The 20,710-nt window shown below is 47.3% G+C and overlaps 1 protein-coding gene across 2 annotated transcripts in view; it reads right to left on the bottom strand.

Annotated features, from left to right (window-relative positions):
* Window positions 1-20,710, bottom strand: part of CDKAL1 (CDK5 regulatory subunit associated protein 1 like 1) — a 1,663,077-nt gene that overhangs the window by 662,810 nt on the left and 979,557 nt on the right. For both annotated transcript variants that reach the window (XM_063923244.1, XM_063923245.1), the window contains exon 10: window positions 11,919-12,085. In XM_063923244.1, coding sequence (XP_063779314.1) covers window positions 11,919-12,085 — 167 coding nt within the window. The remainder of the gene's footprint in view (window positions 1-11,918; window positions 12,086-20,710) is intronic.

Genomic DNA, 20,710 nt, shown 5'->3' with positions numbered 1-20,710 from the left:
ATCTGTTTTGCACCGAACTGGCGGTCAAACATGATGCTTTCAAAGCGTTCCAGCGGGGCTCCTTTATAAAACGAATATCTGAGGTTAAATTATCTAGTAAAAAGAAGGAAATAAGACTGGAGGCCCTATGTCAGCAATTGGAATCCCAATATATAGCTACCCATTTACGTTCTGATGAACTGTTGTGGCGAGACGTGCAAGGAGAGTGGTCCGATTGCTTATTTGAGAAGTCCAGGCGTAGACTCCTTTTTGCGGGACATGCACACTATTTTCAGGCGGAGATGAATGGCAGTTATTTAGCATTTCTGGCTCGGTCAGAATCTACTAGAACAATGATTCAATGTGTGAGGAACTCTGACAACCAAATGTGTTACTCTGGCTCGGCGGTGTCTGAGACATTTCGTAGTTACTATTCCTCGCTATATACATCCCGAGCCACTTACTCCAATGATCAATTGAGGGACTATTTGGCTCGGTTGGATTTGCCCTGTCTGTCCCGGGAAGACTCTGGGGCTCTAGATGCACCAATTACTCTGGAGGAGGTGAACGCTGCGATCCTGTCCCTCCCAGCGTCTAAGGCACCGGGTTGTGATGGACTTCCGGGTGAAGTCTGTAAGAAATTTAGCAGCTTTTTTGCCCCCTATCTTTTACAACTATTTGACATATTGTTGGAGGGCGGGACTCTCCCTCGCTCTATGGCCGAGGCAAATATAATTGTCTTGCTGAAACCGGGGAAAGACCCCCTACGCCCCGAATCTTACAGACCTATTTCCCTCCTCAATACGGATGTCAAGATACTAGCAAAGATCTTGGCATCTAGATTGAACTTAGTTATTACAACAATCATTCACCCGGACCAGACGGGATTTATGCCAGGTAAATCAACTGCCCAAAATTTACGTAGACTGTTTTGTCATCTGCAGAGGCGTGATCTGGGGGAGTTGGATGCGGTGGTGGTGTCTCTAGATACAGCCAAAGCATTCGACTCAGTGGAGTGGACATATTTGTGGGGGGTACTGGAGAAGTTTGCTTTTGGCCCTCGTTTTATTAAATGTCTCCAGTTATTGTATTTTTTGCCTGTGGCCCGTGTGACGGCCAATGGTTTCACGTCGGAGATGTTTGCGTTGGAGAGGGGCACTCGACAGGGTTGCCCCCTATCCCCTGCGCTGTTCGCTATTGCCGTGGAACCGTTGGCCGCCTTGCTGCGATCTAATGATGAGATTAGGGGTATTAAGGTTGGGGATCATGTGGATGTTGTGGCCCTGTATGCAGACGATATGCTCCTTTTCTTGCAGGACTCTGAGGACTCCTTGCAGGCTTTGCTGTGGGTAGTGGAGGAATTTGGAGTTTTTTCTGGTTTACTGATCAACTGGGATAAATCGCATATTTTTCCCTTGTCTGGTTTTCTCCCTGAAAATACCCGGGGGGCGTACCCCTTGCAGTGGACGCTGCGGTTTAAATACTTGGGTATCTGGATCACCCCTATGGCACGTAGTTATGTGGCCCAAAATATCGACCCCATTACGATGTCATTTAAAGAAAGGGCTCATAGCTGGAAAAAGCTACCACTGTCTATCCTGGGTCGGGTTAATTTATTCAAAATGATAATGCAGCCAAAGTTCCTATATGCCCTACATAACTCTCCGGTCTACCTCCCGAAAAAAGTCTTCACTGTAATTGAGGGCGTTATGTCCTCATTTATATGGGGTAATAAACCAGCAAGAGTCTCTATTAAAACGCTGAGTAGGTCACAACTCTCGGGGGGTGCGAGTCTTCCCAATTTGAGACTATATTACGTAGCAGCACAAATGTCCCATCTTGGTGAGTGGACTGGAGATTCCTTGGATCCAACAATGGGGGGTCTTCTGGCTGAGCGGGCGAGGTGCTCTCCTGCTTTCTCCTTTTCTCCTCTTCAACTCCTTCTTTCTGGCCGTGCGGCTTCTGGTTTGCCTCCCTTGTTACGCCAAGCCTTGCTAATCTGGCGCTATGCACATACTCTATATGATTGGGAGGGGCAAGATGCCAGTACTCCGCTATGGTTTAATAGTACGTATTCAGAGTTGTACAAGATATCTCCAGATAATATTTGGATAACTAAGGGTGTAATATCTCTAAAACAACTCTACCAAGATGGAGTGCTCAAGTCTTTTCAGCAATTGAAACTCGAATTTGATATACCTAACACTGCCTTGTTTCGGTACTTTCAACTTAGACATGCTGTGCAGACCCAGTTTCCTCATGGCCCACCTCCAATTGCAGATTCACCCGTTAAGTCGTTGCTCACTTCTCTTAGTCGAAGGGGAAAAATATCTGTCATATATACTGCTTTGAATAACAAATATGGTCATGATCATTTGAATACACTTCGCATCAAATGGGAGACTGATTTGGGACCTCTATCCCAGGAGCAGTGGATCCAGATCCTGGGCTCCATTAAATATACTACGCCATGTATACGATATAAACAAGTCTTTTTTTACATTCTGCACAGGGTGTATCGAACTCCTGTCACTATGCAGAGGGCTGGTCTTAGTGATAATGCTTGCTGCCCCAGATGCCGGGAGACCGATGCCGGATTCTGGCATTTGTTATGGGACTGCCCTGCAATTTCCCTTTTCTGGTGTAAGGTATGGGGTGATATAACCATGACTGCCCCATCCCTCCCCGTATTAGACCCCGGCCTATGCCTGTTTGGATTAGATCTTGAGGAAACACACTCTGTGGTACTGTACAAGTATGTCCTGTGTCTCACTACGCTGGCGAGGGTTGTCATTGCCAGGGTTTGGTTCTCAGTTGACATGCCTAGGGTGGAGCAGTGGAGGGCGTTAGTAAATTCAGTAATACGACACGAGAGATATATGTATAAGATAAGGGGTTCCTCCTCTCAATTTACAGAGAAGTGGGACCGCTGGTGCAGCACAAGGCTGGCCAGACCGATACTGGACACCTAGTCCTTCTTTACACAGATATCGTTTGATAAGAAACCTTAAGTGAATATAATTGACGCACAATACATGTTGAACTTTAACATATATAATTTTATTGATGGCAATTGTTACAGTCAATAGAATGCTGATGTTTGTTTTGAGTTATGTATAAATGTCAAAAAACCAATTAAAAAAGTACTTGATTTAAAAAAAAAAAAAAACATTAGACATTGTCATATGAGAATACAATCACCATTATATAACTTACAAGTAAGTGAGACAATTTTATTTCTATTTTTAACTGTTTTTTTTCAAACATAACATGAAGAAACAACAGTAATATACAGGTCTCATATGCAATATGTACCAAAATTAACAATTCATACTAACAAGTAGAGAGAATTTAGTACTGTATAACCCTTCCTCCATAGAGCGGATACAGAAAGACTCACCACACTTCCATATCCATCAATACGCTCGCAAGACGCTGAGTTGATTCAGATGCTACTGATGTACACTACCGCTCCGATAACTGATGAGAGACACGGACGCTCACTAACGGACATAGACGCTCAGTGAATGCTACGTGTATGCAGACGCTACGGCCTGCGACTCGGTCTAGGCTACAACTTTAGTGTACACAACCGCAGTGTCTAAGCTGCGACCGAGTACCCTCGTGGTAGCGTCTGAGACGGAAGTGAGGTCATTTAGTTAATGGACGGGAGACGCGCGGAAACTGGTCATGAACTTGGGGGAGGGGCGACCAGGAGAGCGCCAACTCCCCCTGTTGACTTAAACTCCAAGGATCGCGGCCTCAACCTAGTCCTGGCGCCTATGATCCCAAAAGCATAGCGCTGTCGCACCTAAGAGTGGTCGGCACATCAACACTGTTTGTAGTCTCCTCCAATACAGTTTAGCTGTGTCCGGAACCCCTAGTAAGAGGAAACCGATGCCTTACCTTCTCCCCATGCTCTTGCCACAGCCTGGTTACGTCTGCTGGACCTGCTAGAATCATCTGACACAGACGCCCGTCGAGACAGCACTATACCGCGAAGGTAAGCGTTGTTGTGACCTGGTGGAGAGTTGTTGGAGCGACTTTTTCTAGTATGCGTTTAAGACGCTGTTAAGAAAAGTTACTCAGAGTGAAAAAAAAAAACATAGTAAGAATATAAAAATAAAATAATAAAAGCTTCAGGCTGCTATTAACAGCATCCCTTTGACCATGGTCCGGCTCCTGCCGCACCAAAAAAAAAAAAAAAAAGAATTTACTTACCGATAATTCTATTTCTCGTAGTCCGTAGTGGATGCTGGGAACTCCGTAAGGACCATGGGGAATAGCGGCTCCGCAGGAGACTGGGCACATCTAAAGAAAGCTTTAGGACTATCTGGTGTGCACTGGCTCCTCCCCCTATGACCCTCCTCCAAGCCTCAGTTAGGATACTGTGCCCGGACGAGCGTACACAATAAGGAAGGATTTTGAATCCCGGGTAAGACTCATACCAGCCACACCAATCACACCGTACAACTTGTGATATGAAACCCAGTTAACAGCATGATAACAGAGGAGCCTCTGAATAGATGGCTCACAACAAGAACCCGATTAGTTAACAATAACTATGTACAAGTATTGCAGACAATCCGCACTTGGGATGGGCGCCCAGCATCCACTACGGACTACGAGAAATAGAATTATCGGTAAGTAAATTCTTATTTTCTCTGACGTCCTAGTGGATGCTGGGAACTCCGTAAGGACCATGGGGATTATACCAAAGCTCCCAAACGGGCGGGAGAGTGCGGATGACTCTGCAGCACCGAATGAGAGAACTCCAGGTCCTCCTCAGCCAGGGTATCAAATTCATAGAATTTTGCAAACGTGTTTGCCCCTGACCAAGTAGCTGCTCGGCAAAGTTGTAAAGCCGAGACCCCTCGGGCAGCCGCCCACGATGAGCCCACCGTCCTTGTGGAATGGGCTTTTATTGATTTAGGCTGCGGTAATCCTACCGCAGAATGCGCCAGCTGAATAGTGCTACAAATCCAGCGCGCAATAGACTGCTTAGAAGCAGGAGCACCCAGCTTGTTGGGTGCCATCAGGATAAACAGCGAGTCAGTTTTCCTGACTCCAGCCGTCCTGGAAAAATAAAATTTTCAGGGCCCTGACTACGTCCAGCAACTTGGAATCCTCCAAGTCCCCAGTAGCCGCAGGCACCACAATAGGTTGGTTCAAGTGAAAACCTGAGACCACCTTCGGGAGAAACTGAGGACGAGTCCTCAACTCTGCCCTATCCATATAGAAAATCAGATAAGGCCTTTTACATGACAAAACCGCCAATTCTGACACACGCCTGGCCAAGGCCAAGGCCAACAGCATGACCACTTTCCACGCGAGATACTTTAGCTCCATGGTTTTAAGTGGCTCAACCAATGCGACTTTAGGAAATCCAACACCACGTTGAGATCCAAAAAGTGCCACAGGAGGCACAAAAGGAGGCTGAATATGTAGTACTCCTTTAACCAAAGTCTGAACTTCAGGCAGTGAAGCCAGTTCTTTCTGGAAGAAAATCGACAGAGCCGAAATCTGGACCTTGATGGACCCCAATTTGAGGCCCAAACGTCACCCCTGCTTGCAGGAAGTGCAGGAATCGACATAGTTGAAATTCCTCCGTCGGGGCCTTCATGGCCTCCAACCAAGCAACAAATTTTTTGCCAAACGCGGCGATAATGTCTTGCGGTGACATCCTTCCTGGCTATGATCAGGGTAGGGATGACTTCCTTCGGAATACCCTTTTCCTTTAGGATCCGGTGTTCTACCGCCATGCCGTCAAACGCAGCCGCGGTAAGTCTTGGAACAGACAGGGTCCCTGCTGCAGCAGGTCTTGTCTGAGCGGCAGAGGAAAAGGGTCCTCTGCCAGCATCTCTTGAAGTTCCGGGTACCAAGCTCTTCATGGCCAATCCGGAACCCCGAGATATGATTTTCACTCCTCGCCTTCTTATTATTCTCAGTACCTTGGGTATGAGAGGTAGAGGAGGAGACACATAAACCGACTGGTACACCCACGGTGTCACTAGAGCGTCCCCAGCGATCGCCTGAGGGTCCCTTGACCTGGCGCAATATCTTTTCAACTTCTTGTTGAGGCGGGACGCCATCATGTCCACCCGTGGTCATTCCCAACGGTTTACCCGCATTTGGAAAACTTCAGGATGAAGTCCCAATTCTCCTGGGTGTAGGTCGCCCATCGGAGAATCCTTGTGGCTTCTGCCATCGCCATCCTGCTTCTTGTGCCGCCCTGTCTGTTTACATGGGCGACCGCCGTGATGTCGTCTGATTGGATCAGTACCGGCTGGTTCTGAAGCAGGGGCCTTGCTTGGCTTAGGGCATTGTAAATGGCCCTTAGCTGCAGAATATTTATGTGAAGCGAAATCTCCTTGGAAATTTCTTCCCTGTGTGACTGCACCCCAGCCCCGAAGGCTGGCATCCGTGGTCACCAGGACCCAGTCCTATATTCCGAATCTGCGGCCCTCTAGTAGATGAGCCCTCTGCAGCCACCACAGCAGCGACACCCTGTTTCTTGCTGACAGGGTTATCCGCTGTTGTATCTGTAGATGGGACCCGGACCATTAGTCCCACAGGTCCCACTGGAACGTCCTTGCGTGGAGTCTTCCGAATGGAATTATGCTTCGTACGAAGCTACCATTTTTCCCAGGACTCGTGTGCATTGATGTACCAACACCTGTCCTGGTTTTAGGATGTCTCTGACTAGAGATGACAACTCCTCGGCTTTTTCCACTGGAAGAAACACTCTTTTCTGGTCTGCGTTCAGAAACATTCCCAGGAACAGAAGACGTGTCGTCCGGACCAGCTGTGACTTTGGAATATTGAGAATCCAGTCGTGCTGTTGTAGCACTTCCCGAGAGAGTGCTACCCCCACTACCAACTGTTCTTTGGACCTCGCCTTTATCAGGAGATCGTCCAAGTACGGGATAATAAAAACTTCCTTCTTGCGAAGGAGTATCATCACTTCGGCCATTACCTAGGTAAAGACCTTCGGTGCCGTGGACAACTCCAACGGCCGCGTCTGGAATGGATAGTGACAGTCCTGTACCACATATCTGAGGTACTCCTGGTGAGGGGGGTAAATGGGGACATGCAGGTACGCATCCTTGATGTCCAGGGAGACCCTGTAATCCCCCTCGTCCAGGCTCGTAATAACCGCCCTGAGCGATTCCATCTTGAACTTGAATCTTCTGATATAAAAGTTCAAGTATTTTAATTTCAAGATGGGTCTCACCGAACCGTTGCGGTACCACAACCACTGTGGAATAGTAACCCCTTCCTTGCTGAAGGAGGGGCACCTTGACAATCACTTGTTGTGATTATAGTGTTGAATATCCACCAACACCGTCTCCCTGGCAGAGGGAGGTGCCGGTAAGGCAGATTTTAGGAAACGGCGGGGGGGAAGAACGTCTCGAACTCCAGCCTGTACCCCTGAGATACTACTTGAAGGACCCAGGGATCCATGTGAGAGAGCCCACTGTCCGCTGAAATATCTGAGACGGGCCCCCACCGTACCCGGGTCCGCCTGAGCAGCCCCAGCACCATGCTGTGGACCTACCGGACGCAGGGAGGACTTCTGCTCTTGGGAACTAGCTGTGTGTTGCAGCATTTTCCTCTACCTTTGCCTCTCAGCAGAAAGGATGAGCCTCTAGCCCTCTTGCTTTTCTGGGGCCGAAAGGACTGTACTTGATGTCTTTTGTTGTGGGGTAGCCTGTGGCAAAAAAATCAATTTCCCAGCAGTAGCTGTGGAAACGAGGTCTGAAAAAACTATCCCCAAACAGTTTTACCCCCTTATAGGGCAACTTCCATGTGCCGATTCGAGTCGGCATCGCCTGACCATTGCCAAGTCCATAACCCCCGTCTGGCGGCAATGGACCTAGCGCTTATTTTTGATGCCAGCCGGCAAATATCCCCCTGTGCATCACGCATGTATAAGACCACGTCTTTTATATGCTCTATTTTCAGCAAAATATTGTCCCTATCCATAGTTATTTTCCGACAGGGAATCTGACCACGCAGCGGGAGCACTGCACATCCATGCCGAAGCAACGGCTGGTCGCAATATAATGCCCTAGTGTGTGACTATATCTTATAGGGTAACCTCCTGCTTTCTATCAGCAGGTTCCTTCAGGGCGGCCGTACCCGGAGACGGTAGTGCCAGCTTTTCTGATAAGCGTGTAAGCGCTGTATCTACCCTATGGGGTGTTTCCCCGCGTGACCTATCCTCTGGCGGGAAAAGGTACGCTGCCAATAACCGTTGTAGAAATTATCAATTTCTTACCGGGGGAAGACCACTCTTCCTCACACACCTCATTTAATTTCTCAGATGCAGGAAAAACTACTAATAGTTTTCTCTCACCAAACACAATACCCTTTTATGTGGTACCTGGGGTATAATCATAAATGTGTAATACATTTTTCATTGCCTCAATCCTGTAACGGGTGGACCTATTTGGAGGGTACACCAGTCTCATCGATGTCGACACTGGAGTCAGTATCCGTGTCGACATCTGTGTCTGTTATCTGAGGTAACGGGCGATTTTAGAGCCCCCCATGACATTTGAGACGCTGGAACAGGCACAAGCTGAGTAGCCGGCTGTTCCGTGTCGTCGACCTTTTGTGTAAGGAGTTGACACTTTCACGTAATCCTTCCATAAGTTCAACCACACCGGTGTCGACCCCGCAGGGGGTGACAACATATTTACAGGCATTCGCTCCGCCTCCACCTCATTATCCTCCACATACCTGTCGACACAGCCGTACCGACACACAGCACACACACAGGGAATGCTCTGATAGAGGACAGGACCCCACAAAGCCCTTTGGGGAGACAGAGGGAGAGTATGCCAGCACACACCAGGGCGCTATATATCACAGGGATAGCACCTATAAAAAAGTGTTTTCCCTTATAGCTGCATATATATTGTATACTGCGCCTAAATTGTGCCCCCCCCCTCTCTTTTTAACCCTTTCTGTAGTGTATTAACTGCAGGGGAGAGCCAGGGAGCTTCCCTCCAACGGAGCTGTGAGGGAAAAATGGCGCCAGTGTGCTGAAGGAGATAGCTCCGCCCCTTTTTCGCTGACTTTTCTCCCGCATTTTTATGGATTCTGGCAGGGGTTAATATACATCCATATAGCCCTGGGGGTTATATGTGATGTATTTTTGCCAGCCAAGGTGTTAATATTGCTGCTCAGGACGCCCCCCCCAGCGCCCTGCACCCATCAGTGACCGCAGTCTGAGGTGTGCATGAGGAGCAATGGAGCACAGCTGCAGTGCTGTGCGCTACCTTGATGAAGACTGATGTCTTCTGCCGCCGATTTTCCGGACCTCTCCTTGCTTCTGGCTCTGTAAGGGGGCCGGCGGCGCGGCTCTGGGACCGGACTCCGAGGCTGGGCCTGTGTTCGATCCCTCTGGAGCTAATGGTGTCCAGTAGCCTAAGAAGCCCAAGCTGGCTGCAAGCAGGCAGGTTCGCTTCTTCTCCCCTTAGTCCCTCGATGCAGTGAGCCTGTTGCCAGCAGGTCTCACTGAAAATAAAAAACCTAAAACTAACTTTTATCTAAGAAGCTCAGGAGAGCCCCCTAGATTGCACCCTGCTCGGTCGGGCACAAAAATCTAACTGAGGCTTGGAGGAGGGTCATAGGGGGAGGAGCCAGTGCACACCAGATAGTCCTAAAGCTTTCTTTAGATGTGCCCAGTCTCCTGCGGAGCCGCTATTCCCCATGGTCCTTACGGAGTTCCCAGCATCCACTAGGACGTCAGAGAAATCTGATTTGACTGAGTCAGTGGGCTGGATTATATGGAGAAGCCCCGATGCATCCTGGGAGGCCAGAAAGCTTGTGACTATTTGGTGCCATTTCCGTTGTCGCTCCGGCATATCCCAATGTTATCCTGTGGATAACCTGTGGACCCAGCCAGAGAAAAGTTATTGCGGCGGCAGCCTGTTAATCTATTTTACAATGCATGGACTGCACAAAGATTACTGCAGCTGGGCAGCTATAGAACACCTAGCCCCTTCTGGGAGTTCTCAGGACATGATTGACAGAGTGGGTAGGAGCCAATCAGGAGCCGGGTCTGGTGAGAAAATATGCGGCAGAGCCTTTAAAAGGAGCTGGTTTGGTACCAAATGTGGTTCCTGTGCAAGAGGAGAGTGGAGCCAGGAGGGTGACTGGAAGCATACAGTCAGGCCAGTCTGGGAGTGTGGCAGGAGTGTGACCCCTGGAAAGCTGACAGATAGGGCAGCAAACCCCTGTCGCAGCTGAAAGGGGGTGGCAGTGAGAGGCATGTAGTAGATATACAATGTGAAGAAAACTAAGCCAGTATCAGAAGAATTGGGTGCTATTGTTCGCAACTGCTTAAGTAAATTTTAGTAAGTCTACCTCCTTGGTGCATAGAGAGTTAGGATGTCTGCAGTATTCTACTTTACTGCTATTCCATGATCCTGCGTGGAGTGCTGCTGAAAACCAGCCACACTTTCCTACACTTATGGTTAGTAAATGCACCGTGGTGGTTTAAACAGCTAACCCTGTGTGTTCAGAGTCCTCGGAGTATTAGGGTTGTGAGGTGTTGGGGCAGAGGTTTCCTAAATCTACCTGTCGTGGATGGAAGTCCCGTTCCCTACCCCGTGGCTTGTCAAGATTCAGGTGGAGGCACTGCCAGTAATGGAGAGAGAGAGAGAGAGAGAGAGGTGAGAAAAATATATGTCACGTTATCACCACTACCATATGGCACTACAGTCTAGTTGTGTATGAACGAAGTGTTAGATAGTTTTTTATTTGTCTGTTCCTACTGTAAGGGGTCAGATTGTTTGAAAGAGTGTGCACCAAGTGTATAAGTGCCAAGATGGGGGTGATTCACATGATCATCAGATATTATCTTCTTAATGGTCACATTATTTGAAAAAGAGTATCCCTGAATCTGTGGGTGCCTGGCTGGGGATACCATATGCAAATGTGAACTACTGAAGTACTTTGGATGAGTCCCAACTGTCCTTAACAGTGAGGGGTGTTAAAAGTCGATCTGTGCGTCAGACGGCAAAGTGCCTCCCACACCAGTTTATAAAGTTGCAAACATGCTGCCCAATAGAAAGCCGCAAACAAAAATCTTGTTTCCTTCACTTGGGCCACAGATCACACCCATGAATGCCAAACCTATCCAGCGGCTTAACACTTAAAACCAGCATAGTAAGCCGGACCCACTTCAGATAAAAAGAGGTACCTACTGAGAAACTGATCCAGCATACAGTGTGTTGGGTATGCGTGACCGCCACTGGGGATCCCAGCGGTCAGTATACCGACCGTGGGATCCCGGCAGCGGAATAAGCTACGCTCGACATGCTGCGGGCCACAGGTTCTATTCCCACTCTATGGGTGTCGTGGACACCCACGAGTGGGAATTGCCAATGCTAGTCGCATGCCGAGTGTCAGGATTTAGAAGGGACGGGATGCAGCCATCGGTAATGTGACCGTCGGTCTCCTACAGTACAGTACCCATGGCTTCACAAAGTGGAAGGAGGAGATTGGTCTATAATAGGTTAACTATAGAGAACCTACCAAACAAATATTCAAATACCATACACATCTTAAAATACCAAAGATAACTGCGTTTGGCAATATATTTCAACCCGTCACTCCCCCATATAGCAGGTGAACACATTTAACTTCTTTGAGAATACTTCCACCATTTCTTAAAGTGAACATTTATAAGAAGAAAAAAAGCACAACATGCTCTATAACATGTATTACATAAAATATCATATTGCTGAGCTGATTAGGGCTATGAGACAATGCTCAGCACTAACTGTGACAGGTCAGTAAGGAAAGCCAAAATATAGGTCACCTAGATTTATACGCTGCATATTGGTTATTTCACCCCTTCTTCAACTTTCAGTACTAATTATTTCATATCTGTGGAAATAGTTTATGCATCTCCATGTTCTTACCTCCAAATGCTCTAAAATATAAGGGGGGTTGGTCATGCCAAGTCTCAGCATTGCGCCCTCAGGTATGACATCAACCAGCTTCCAAAGAAGGGTAGGTAGATCTGTGCCAATGTCTCTGCCATAAGCTCCTGTGTCTTCACTGGTCAGCCAGATTTCACAGACACCCTCTGTGAATAAACCAAGGAGATAATGACATTTTCTTTAATTTATCATACAGCTGTTCCTTTTTAATTCAGTGCTCAGCAGAGCCATTATTTAACCACTCTGGACTTTGCATTGTAAAGAAGGAGACTAGAAAGACGGTTATCCCCTGGGCAGTGATGGGTTATTAAGTTCATTTTGTGATCACCATCGTGCTCTAACAATGAAGCAAATGACTACGGTGTTTCACTTGGAGATTACACTTAATGCTCATGAACAGAATATGGCATTGCGACCAGTCTATGGCACACAATTTAAGCTAAGACTGTTGCACAATACAAAAGATATTCCTTCTAGTCTCAATGTATATCTGAAAAGTATCTGTATGTAAGTTAAGGATAACATGGAACATAACAGGCTAATCAAAAGGGAAATTGAACTCTGAGCACGTCCTTGCGGGCCACAGAGGTGTGCAGGACAATGAGGGTGTGCAGCCGGATATAGCTCAGAATTTAATTCTACAGCTGTCATGTTTTCAGCGATATTTAACGATGGATGAACTGCTGGGATGAAGATTATTTGGGTTTGGGGACACATATACTGTGTTTTTTAAAATGGCCCATACTTATCTTTTTTTTTTACTAAAATAACATTCATACAGTTGTTTTCACCCCATTTCAGAATTATTTTCACATAATTATCCTCCAAGTCCTAAATATCACATTTGTTTTAGTAAGCAGATCAAATTTTCCATTATAGGTATGGGAAATGTGATCTGCTCAAATGTACTGAAGCTATTTTGTTACAAAAATACCTGAGAGAGCATTGCAATATTAACGACATATTCAGATGGCGTAAGCATGGTATACATTCAAGATACCGGTTTTCGGGAACGCAGCAGCACAAATACAGGCGCCGGAATCCCGTCACCCATCAGAATACCGTCTGGAATACAGGAAAGGGCAGGATCCTGATGCTGGAATCCCGGGAGGATTAGGGCTTGGCTGCAGGGGTAGGGGGGTTTAAGTGCCACTCAGGCGGGTTAGGATGCGGAGAAGAGGGGAAATTAGGGTTAGGCCCCATCGGGGGGAGGGGGGTACTGTATGCAACTGTCCCAGGGGGTAGGGCTGGTTAGCTTAATTAACGCTTGCAAATGGAGACAGTGCCTCTGTATAGCACCGCTGCTTCCAATTAATGGCACCCACACCTTTCTAAATTTTGTGATGGATCAGCCCACCCCTGTACACACTGCAAATTTCTTACAGTACACTGCATATAAATATCATATAATTTACACTGCATATCATATACACTGCATATGACTTACAATTTGCTACATATTGTTTACACTGCATATCACTTATTATACATTTACTTTACTCTACACATAACTTAGGGTACATTACATATCACTTATTCTGCATATTGATATAGAACTTATATTGCATATAACTTACTTTACATAGAATTTACAGTACACTCTACATCATTTACACTGCACATTACATACATTACACTACATATTGCATACAGGATGCGGTTAATATCCCGGCTGTCGGGATACCGGCTGCCGAAATACCGACCACCGTCAAAATCCCGACATCGGAATTCCGACAGGGTCAAGATACCTACGACGGAACTCCGACAGCTAGGCTCCCGACTATAAGTATACCCGCATCGCTCTCATTTGTGCCGGAGGGGAAGGTTAGGTTTAGGTTGCGGGGGTGGGAGGTTAGGGTTAGGCTGTGGGAAGGGGGTGTTAGGGGGTAGGGGACAGGGGTTAGATTAGTAAAAAAAACAAAAAACACCCTGTCGGGATTACATACATCTGTATGCCGGCGTCGGTATTCATAATGGGTTCAGTATGAATGACCGCCAGCATCACATCCAGTGGTCATTCATACCGAACCCATTGCTTACATGTCAGTTACATTGCATATCACATATAATAAATCACATTCACTGTACATTGCATTACAGTGTACCACATTACACACTGCATATCACTTACTGCACATCACACACATTGCATATCACTTGCACATAACACACATTGCATATCACATACAATGTACAGATGTGTCCTCCTACATTCTTTCTGCAGTCACTTTATAAAGCCCTTCTAATCACGCATGGCAATACGCATGGCAGTGAGTGCGTTTACTAACGCCAGGCGTATTTGTGTGCATTTTTCCCCAGAAAATGTGTCTTATTTCTATCGTTATGCGAATAAGATGCAGACTCTGCTGATTAAAGTTACATGCAACATGTGTATATTCTGTGTGTGACTGCGGCTGTATCTGCATACAAAAGGCTATGTTACAGTGTTGTCATGGAAAAACCACGTTGTGGCCAATATCAGATTTCTCCTGAGAAAATATTAAATACACTACTTCATTTACCTGTATTTGCACTTCATAAAGAATAGCCTGAGGACAGAACAGTTACATACTGTATAACATATAACAGTATTTTGTATTTTTTTTTTTTTTTTTCATTTTGAAAATAGTACTGGCATTAGCAGCACTTTGGACACAAATGCAAATGTCTGCTGCGGATCTATCATATAGCATCATAAAGTTGGATTATCAACCAAACCATTATCCTAATTGCACACAAATAATTTTCAGGGACACAATGCATAAGTCAATCCTGACCAATACTTTTCTGGCTACTACAAACCCTATAATGCATTCGTTCCTACGTCAAGCAGAGTGCCCCATCCCAAAGGTAGGTCAAGCAGTTGTAGAGAAAATCAGAACTGTCTGCCACGGAGTATTATAAGTGATGGGAAAAGGGCAGCCCAGGGGGGGATCCGGTCTGGATCGCGGCAGTCAGAATACCAACACCAAAATCCTGACACTATTCTAATGCCAACACCTGCATCCCAAATAGGATCTCCAGCCTCGCGCCGGAATCCCGACAGCCGGGATCCCGAACTTTCACACATTGCTGCGCTGGAGAGGTAAGCTGCGGGGGGAGGGTTAGGGTTAGGCTGTGGCCCGTGGGGGTTAGGATTAGGCTGCGGGGAGGGGGATTAGGGTTAGGCACTACTGGGGAGGGTTAGGGTTAGGGGTATGGGGAGAAGGTAAGTATACTAACCTTCCCATGTCGGGATTCTGACCATCGGGATGCTGCGGACAGTATTCTGACCGCCGGCAATACATACCCAACCTAATCCACCTCAATAAATAATTTTTAAAATCCAGGGGATGCAGTAAGATCAGATGACATTGCCAGGTTAAAAAAATGTAAATAAAAACAACACTGATAAAGCTTTGAATTGCTGGCAACTATACTTCGCAACTCTGGATGGATAAAAATTAATTGTACTATTTGTATATAAAAAAGAATAGGATTTTAATACCTACCGGTAAATCCTTTTCTCTTCGTCCGTAGAGGATGCTGGGGTCACCATAACAACCATGGGGTATAGACGGGATCCGCAGGAGACATGGGCACTTTAAGACTTTGAAAGGGGTGTGAACTGGCTCCTCCCTCTATGCCCCTCCTCCAGACTCCAGTTATAGGAACTGTGCCCAGGGAGATGGACATTTCGAGGAAAGGATTTATTTTTAAACTAAGGTGAGATACATACCAGCTCACACCTCAAACATGCCGTACAACATGTCATTCAACAGAACTCTAGTCAACAGCATGAACAATGCCAGCAACAGGCTGATTATAAACGAAACACAACCTGTGTGTAACCAGAACTAATAACTGCAGATTCAGTACGCACAGGGACGGGCGCCCAGCATCCTCTACGGACTAAGAGAAAATGATTTACCGGTAGGTATTAAAATCCTATTTTCTCAGACGTCCTAGAGGATGCTGGGGTCACCATAAGAACCATGGGGTTATACCAAAGCTCTAGAACGGGCGGGAGATTGCGGATGACTCTGCAGCACCGATTGACCAAACTTGAGGTCATCATCGGCCAGGGTATCAAACTTGTAAAACTTTGCAAAAGTGTTTGACCCCGACCAAGTAGCTGATCGGCAAAGTTGTAACGCCGAGACCCCCCGGGCAGCCGCCCAGGATGCACCCACCTTTATGGTAGAATGGGCCTTCACCGATTTCGGTAACGGCAATCCAGCCGTAGAATGAGCCTGCTGAATCGTAGCACAGATCCAGCGTGCAATAGTCTGCTTGGAAGCAGGAGCCCCAATCTTGTTGGGATCATACAGGACGAAAAGAGCCTCCGTTTTCCTAACCTGAGCCGTCATGGCGACATAGATTCTTAAAACTCTGACCACATCGAGAGACTTCAACTCCACTAAAGCGTCACTAGCCACAGGCACCACGATAGGTTGGTTCATGTGGAACGATGAAACCACCTTTGGCAGAAATTATTGACAAGTCCTCAACTCTGCTCTATCTTCATGGAAGATCAAATAAGGGCTCTTGTGAGACAAAGCTGCTAACTCCGATAGCCGCCTTGCGGATGCCAAGGCCAACAGCATGACCACTTTCCAAGTGACGAATTTCAACTCCACCTTCTGTAAAGGTTCAAACCAATGTGATTGAAGGAACTGCAAGACCACGTTAAGATCCCATGGTGCCACTGGGAGCACAAATGGAGGTTGGATGTGCAACACACCTTTCACGAAAGTCTGAACTTCTGGAAGGTAGGTCAATTGTTTTTTAAAGAAAACCGATAAGGCTGAAATTTGAACTTTAATTGAGCCCAACTTTAATCCCGCATCCACACCTGCTTGTAGGAAATGGAGAAAACGTCCTAACTGAAACTCCTCCGTAGGAGCCTTCTTGGATTCACACCAAGACACATATTTTCTCCAAATACGGTGGTAATGTTTAGACGTTACCCCTTTCCTAGCCTGAATAAGTGTGGGAATGACTTCACTGGGAATACCCTTTCGAGCTAGGATCTGGCGTTCAACCGCCAAGCCGTCAAACGCAGCCACGGTAAGTTTTGATACATGCACGGCCCCTGCTGTAACAGATCCTCTCGTAGAGGAAGAGGCCAGGGATCTCCTATTAGTAATTCCTGAAGATCTGGATAACAAGCTCTCCTTGGCCAGTCCAGAACAATGAGGATCGCCTGAACCTTTGTTCTTCTTATGATCTTTAGCACTTTTGGAATGAGAGGAAGCGGAGGGAATACATACACCGACTGAAACACCCACGGTGTCACTAGGGCGTCCACTGCTATTGCGTGAGGGTCCCTCGACCTGGAACAATATCTCGGAAGTTTCTTGTTGAGACGAGATGCCATCATGTCTATTTGAGGAATTCCCCAAAGACCTGTCACTTCTGTGAAGACCCCTTGATGAAGACCCCACTCTCCTGGATGGAGATCGTGTCTGCTGAGGAAGTCTGCTTCCCAGTTGTCCACTCCTGGAATGAAGACCGCTGACAGGGCGCTTGTATGTCTTTCCGCCCAGCGGAGAATCTTCTTGGCCTCTGCCATTGCCGCTCTGCTTTTTGTTCCGCCCTGGCGGTTTACATACGCAACTGCTGTTATATTGTCCGACTGAATCAATACAGGAAGATTGCGAAGCAGACGTTCCGCTTGAAGAAGGCCGTTGTAAATGACCCTTAACTCCAGAAAGTTTATGTGCAGACAAGCTTCCTGGCTTGACCATCTTCCCTGGAAGTTTTCCCCCTGTGTGACTGCCCCCCAGCCTCGGAGACTCGCATCCGTGGTTACTAGGATCCAGTCCTGGATCCCGAACCTGCACCTCTCTAGGAGGTGAGAGCTGTGCAGCCACTACAGGAGTGAGATTCTGGTCTTGGAAGACAGGATTATTCTTTGGTGCATGTGTAGGTGGGATCCGGACGACTTGTCCAACAGGTCCCACTGAAACACTCTGGCATGGAATTTGCCAAACTGAATGGCCTCGTAGGCCGCCACCATTTTCCCCAGTAACTGAGTGCATTGATGGATTGACACTCTCGCTGGTTTCAGAATTTGTTTGACCAGGTTCTGGATTTCCAGAGCCTTTTCCACTGGAAGAAAAACTCTCTGTAATTCTGTGTCCAGAATCATTCCTAAAAACGACAGTCGCGTCGTTGGCACCAACTGTGATTTCGGCAAGTTTAGGAGCCAACCATGTTGTTGCAGAACCGTCAGGGAGAGCGTAACATTCTGCAGTAGCTGGTCCCTGGATCTCGCCTTTATCAGGAGATAGTCCAAGTACGGGATAATTGTGACTCCTTGCATGCGCAGGAGAACCATCATTTCCGCCATGACTTTGGTGAAAACCCTCTGAGCCGTGGACAGACCAAACGGCAACGTCTGAAATTGGTAATGACAATCCTGAACTGCAAACCTCATGTAAGCCTGATGCGGAGGATAAATGGGAACATGTAAATAGGCATCCTTTATGTCTACCGACACCATAAAATCCCCTTCCTCCAGACTGGAGATCACTGCCCGGAGAGATTCCATCTTGAATTTGAATTTTCTTAGGTAGAAATTGAGGGATTTCAGGTTCAGGATTGGTCTGACCGAGCCGTCCGGCTTCGGGACCACGAACAGGCTCGAATAAAAGCCTTTTCCCTGTTGAGACGGGGGAACCCTGACAATGACCTGATTTTGACACAACTTTAGTATTGCGTCGCATACTACCTCCCATTCCAGAAGAGAAGCTGGTAAGGCAGATTTGAAAAATCGGCGAGGGGGAACGTCTTGAAACTCTAGTTTGTATCCATGGGACACTATTTCTACAACCGATGGGTCCAGTTTCGAACAAATCCAGAATTGACTTTAGAGTTTGAGACATGCCCCCACCGGTGTGGACTCCCGCAGAAGCCGGGGAGGACTTCTGTTCCTGGGAACCTGCCACGGTCAAAGTTCTTTTACCCTTTCCCCTTCCTCTAGTACCAAGGAAGGAAGAACCTCGCCTTTTCTGTATTTATTGGGCCGAAAGGACTGCATCTGATAGTTGTGTGTTTTCTTTTGTTGTGCAGGAACATAAGGTAAAAATGATGACTTACCCGCGGTAGCCGTAGACACCAAATCAGCGAGGCCGTCACCAAACAAGACACCACCTTTGTATGGTAGAGACTCCATATTTTTCTTAGAGTCAGCATCAGCATTCCATTGATGAATCCACAATGCTCTCCTAGCTGAGACCGCAATGGCATTGGCCTTTGATCCCAAAAGGTCAATATCCCTCGCAGCTTCCTTTAGGTATGCTGCAGCGTCCCTGATATGACCTAGTGTCAAGAGAACGTTATCCCTATCTCTGGCATCTATCTCAGATGACAAGTTATCTGCTCACTTCTCAATAGCAATACTCACCCACGCAGATGCAATGGCTGGCCTGAGCAGTGTACCTGTGGTGACATAAATGGATTTCAGTGTATTTTCCTGCCTACGATCCGCAGGATCCTTAAGGGCTGCCATGTCAGGGGACGGAAGAGCCACCTGTTTGGACAGCCGTGAGAGAGCCTTGTCCACAATAGGGGGTGACTCCCACTTTTCCCTATCCCCAGAGGGAAACAGGTTTGCCAACGGAATCCTTTTGGGAATCAGAAAATTTTAGTCAGGACTTTCCCAAACCTTTTCAAATAGAGTATTCAGTTCATGAGAGGGAGGAAACGTTACCTCAGACTTCTTTCCCTTATACATACAGACCCTTTTGTCAGGGACAGTAGGGTCCACCGATATATGTAACACATATTTTATCGCCACAATCATGTACCGAATGCTCTTTGCCAATTTCGGATCTAATCTGGCATCACTATAGTCAACACTGGAGTCAGAGTCCGTGTCGGTATCCGTGTCTGCCAACTGGTCAAACGATCTTTTTTGTGATCCTGAAGGGGTCTGTACTTATAACAACACATCCTCCACAGATTTCTTTCATGCCTGGTTTTGAGACTCAGATTTATCTCTTATTAATAAGAGCCACATTAGCATTCAACACATTTACCCAATCACCAGTCGGCGGTGCCGACAGGGTCACTCCCGCAGCCGTCTGTGTCCCTAACACAGTCTCCTCCTGGGAAGAGCACTCCGCCTCAGACATGTCGACACATGTGTACTCAATACTCAGACACACTGGGCATATAGGGGACAGACCCACAGTAAAGTCCGTCAGAGAGACACAGGGGGAGTTTGCCAGCTCACAACCCAGCGCTTCACCAACGGTTCTGAAACACTAAACAATGCCCCAGACCTGCAGCGCTTTTTTAATAACTATATATTGCACCAAAATTACTGTCCCCCCCCCCCCCCCCCCCCGTTTTTCACCCTGATGTTTATGCAGCAGTGTGGGGAAGGACCAGCGTCTCTGCAGCCTGTGTAGAGAAAATGTCGCTGAGCTGTGTGAGCTGAGAGGACTAAGCACCGCCCCCGCAATGGCACGCTTAAGTCCCGCTTTTTTAACTAAATATTTATACTGGCGGGGTTTAGAACAGTGCCTCTGCACCTATGTCCCCTCTTGCCAGTCTATTTAAAGGCTTATATGCTGCCCAGGGCGCCCCCGCGCGCCCTGTAGTGCTGTTGTGTGTGGGAGCATGGCGCGCAGCGTGCGATCGCTGTGCGGTACCTCATAATGCCGTCACTGAAGTCTTCTTCGTTTCTGCTACTCACCAGTCTTCTGACTCTGTAAGGGGGGGGTGACGGCCGGCTCTGGGAGCAAGCATCTAGGCGTACCTAGCGATCAAACCCTCAGGAG

This window comes from Pseudophryne corroboree, chromosome 5 (genome assembly GCF_028390025.1).
Source record: "Pseudophryne corroboree isolate aPseCor3 chromosome 5, aPseCor3.hap2, whole genome shotgun sequence".
Classification (NCBI taxonomy): Eukaryota; Metazoa; Chordata; class Amphibia; order Anura; family Myobatrachidae; genus Pseudophryne; species Pseudophryne corroboree.
Note: the sequence above shows the minus strand (reverse complement) of the source record. Positions and strands in the feature narration are given on the sequence as shown.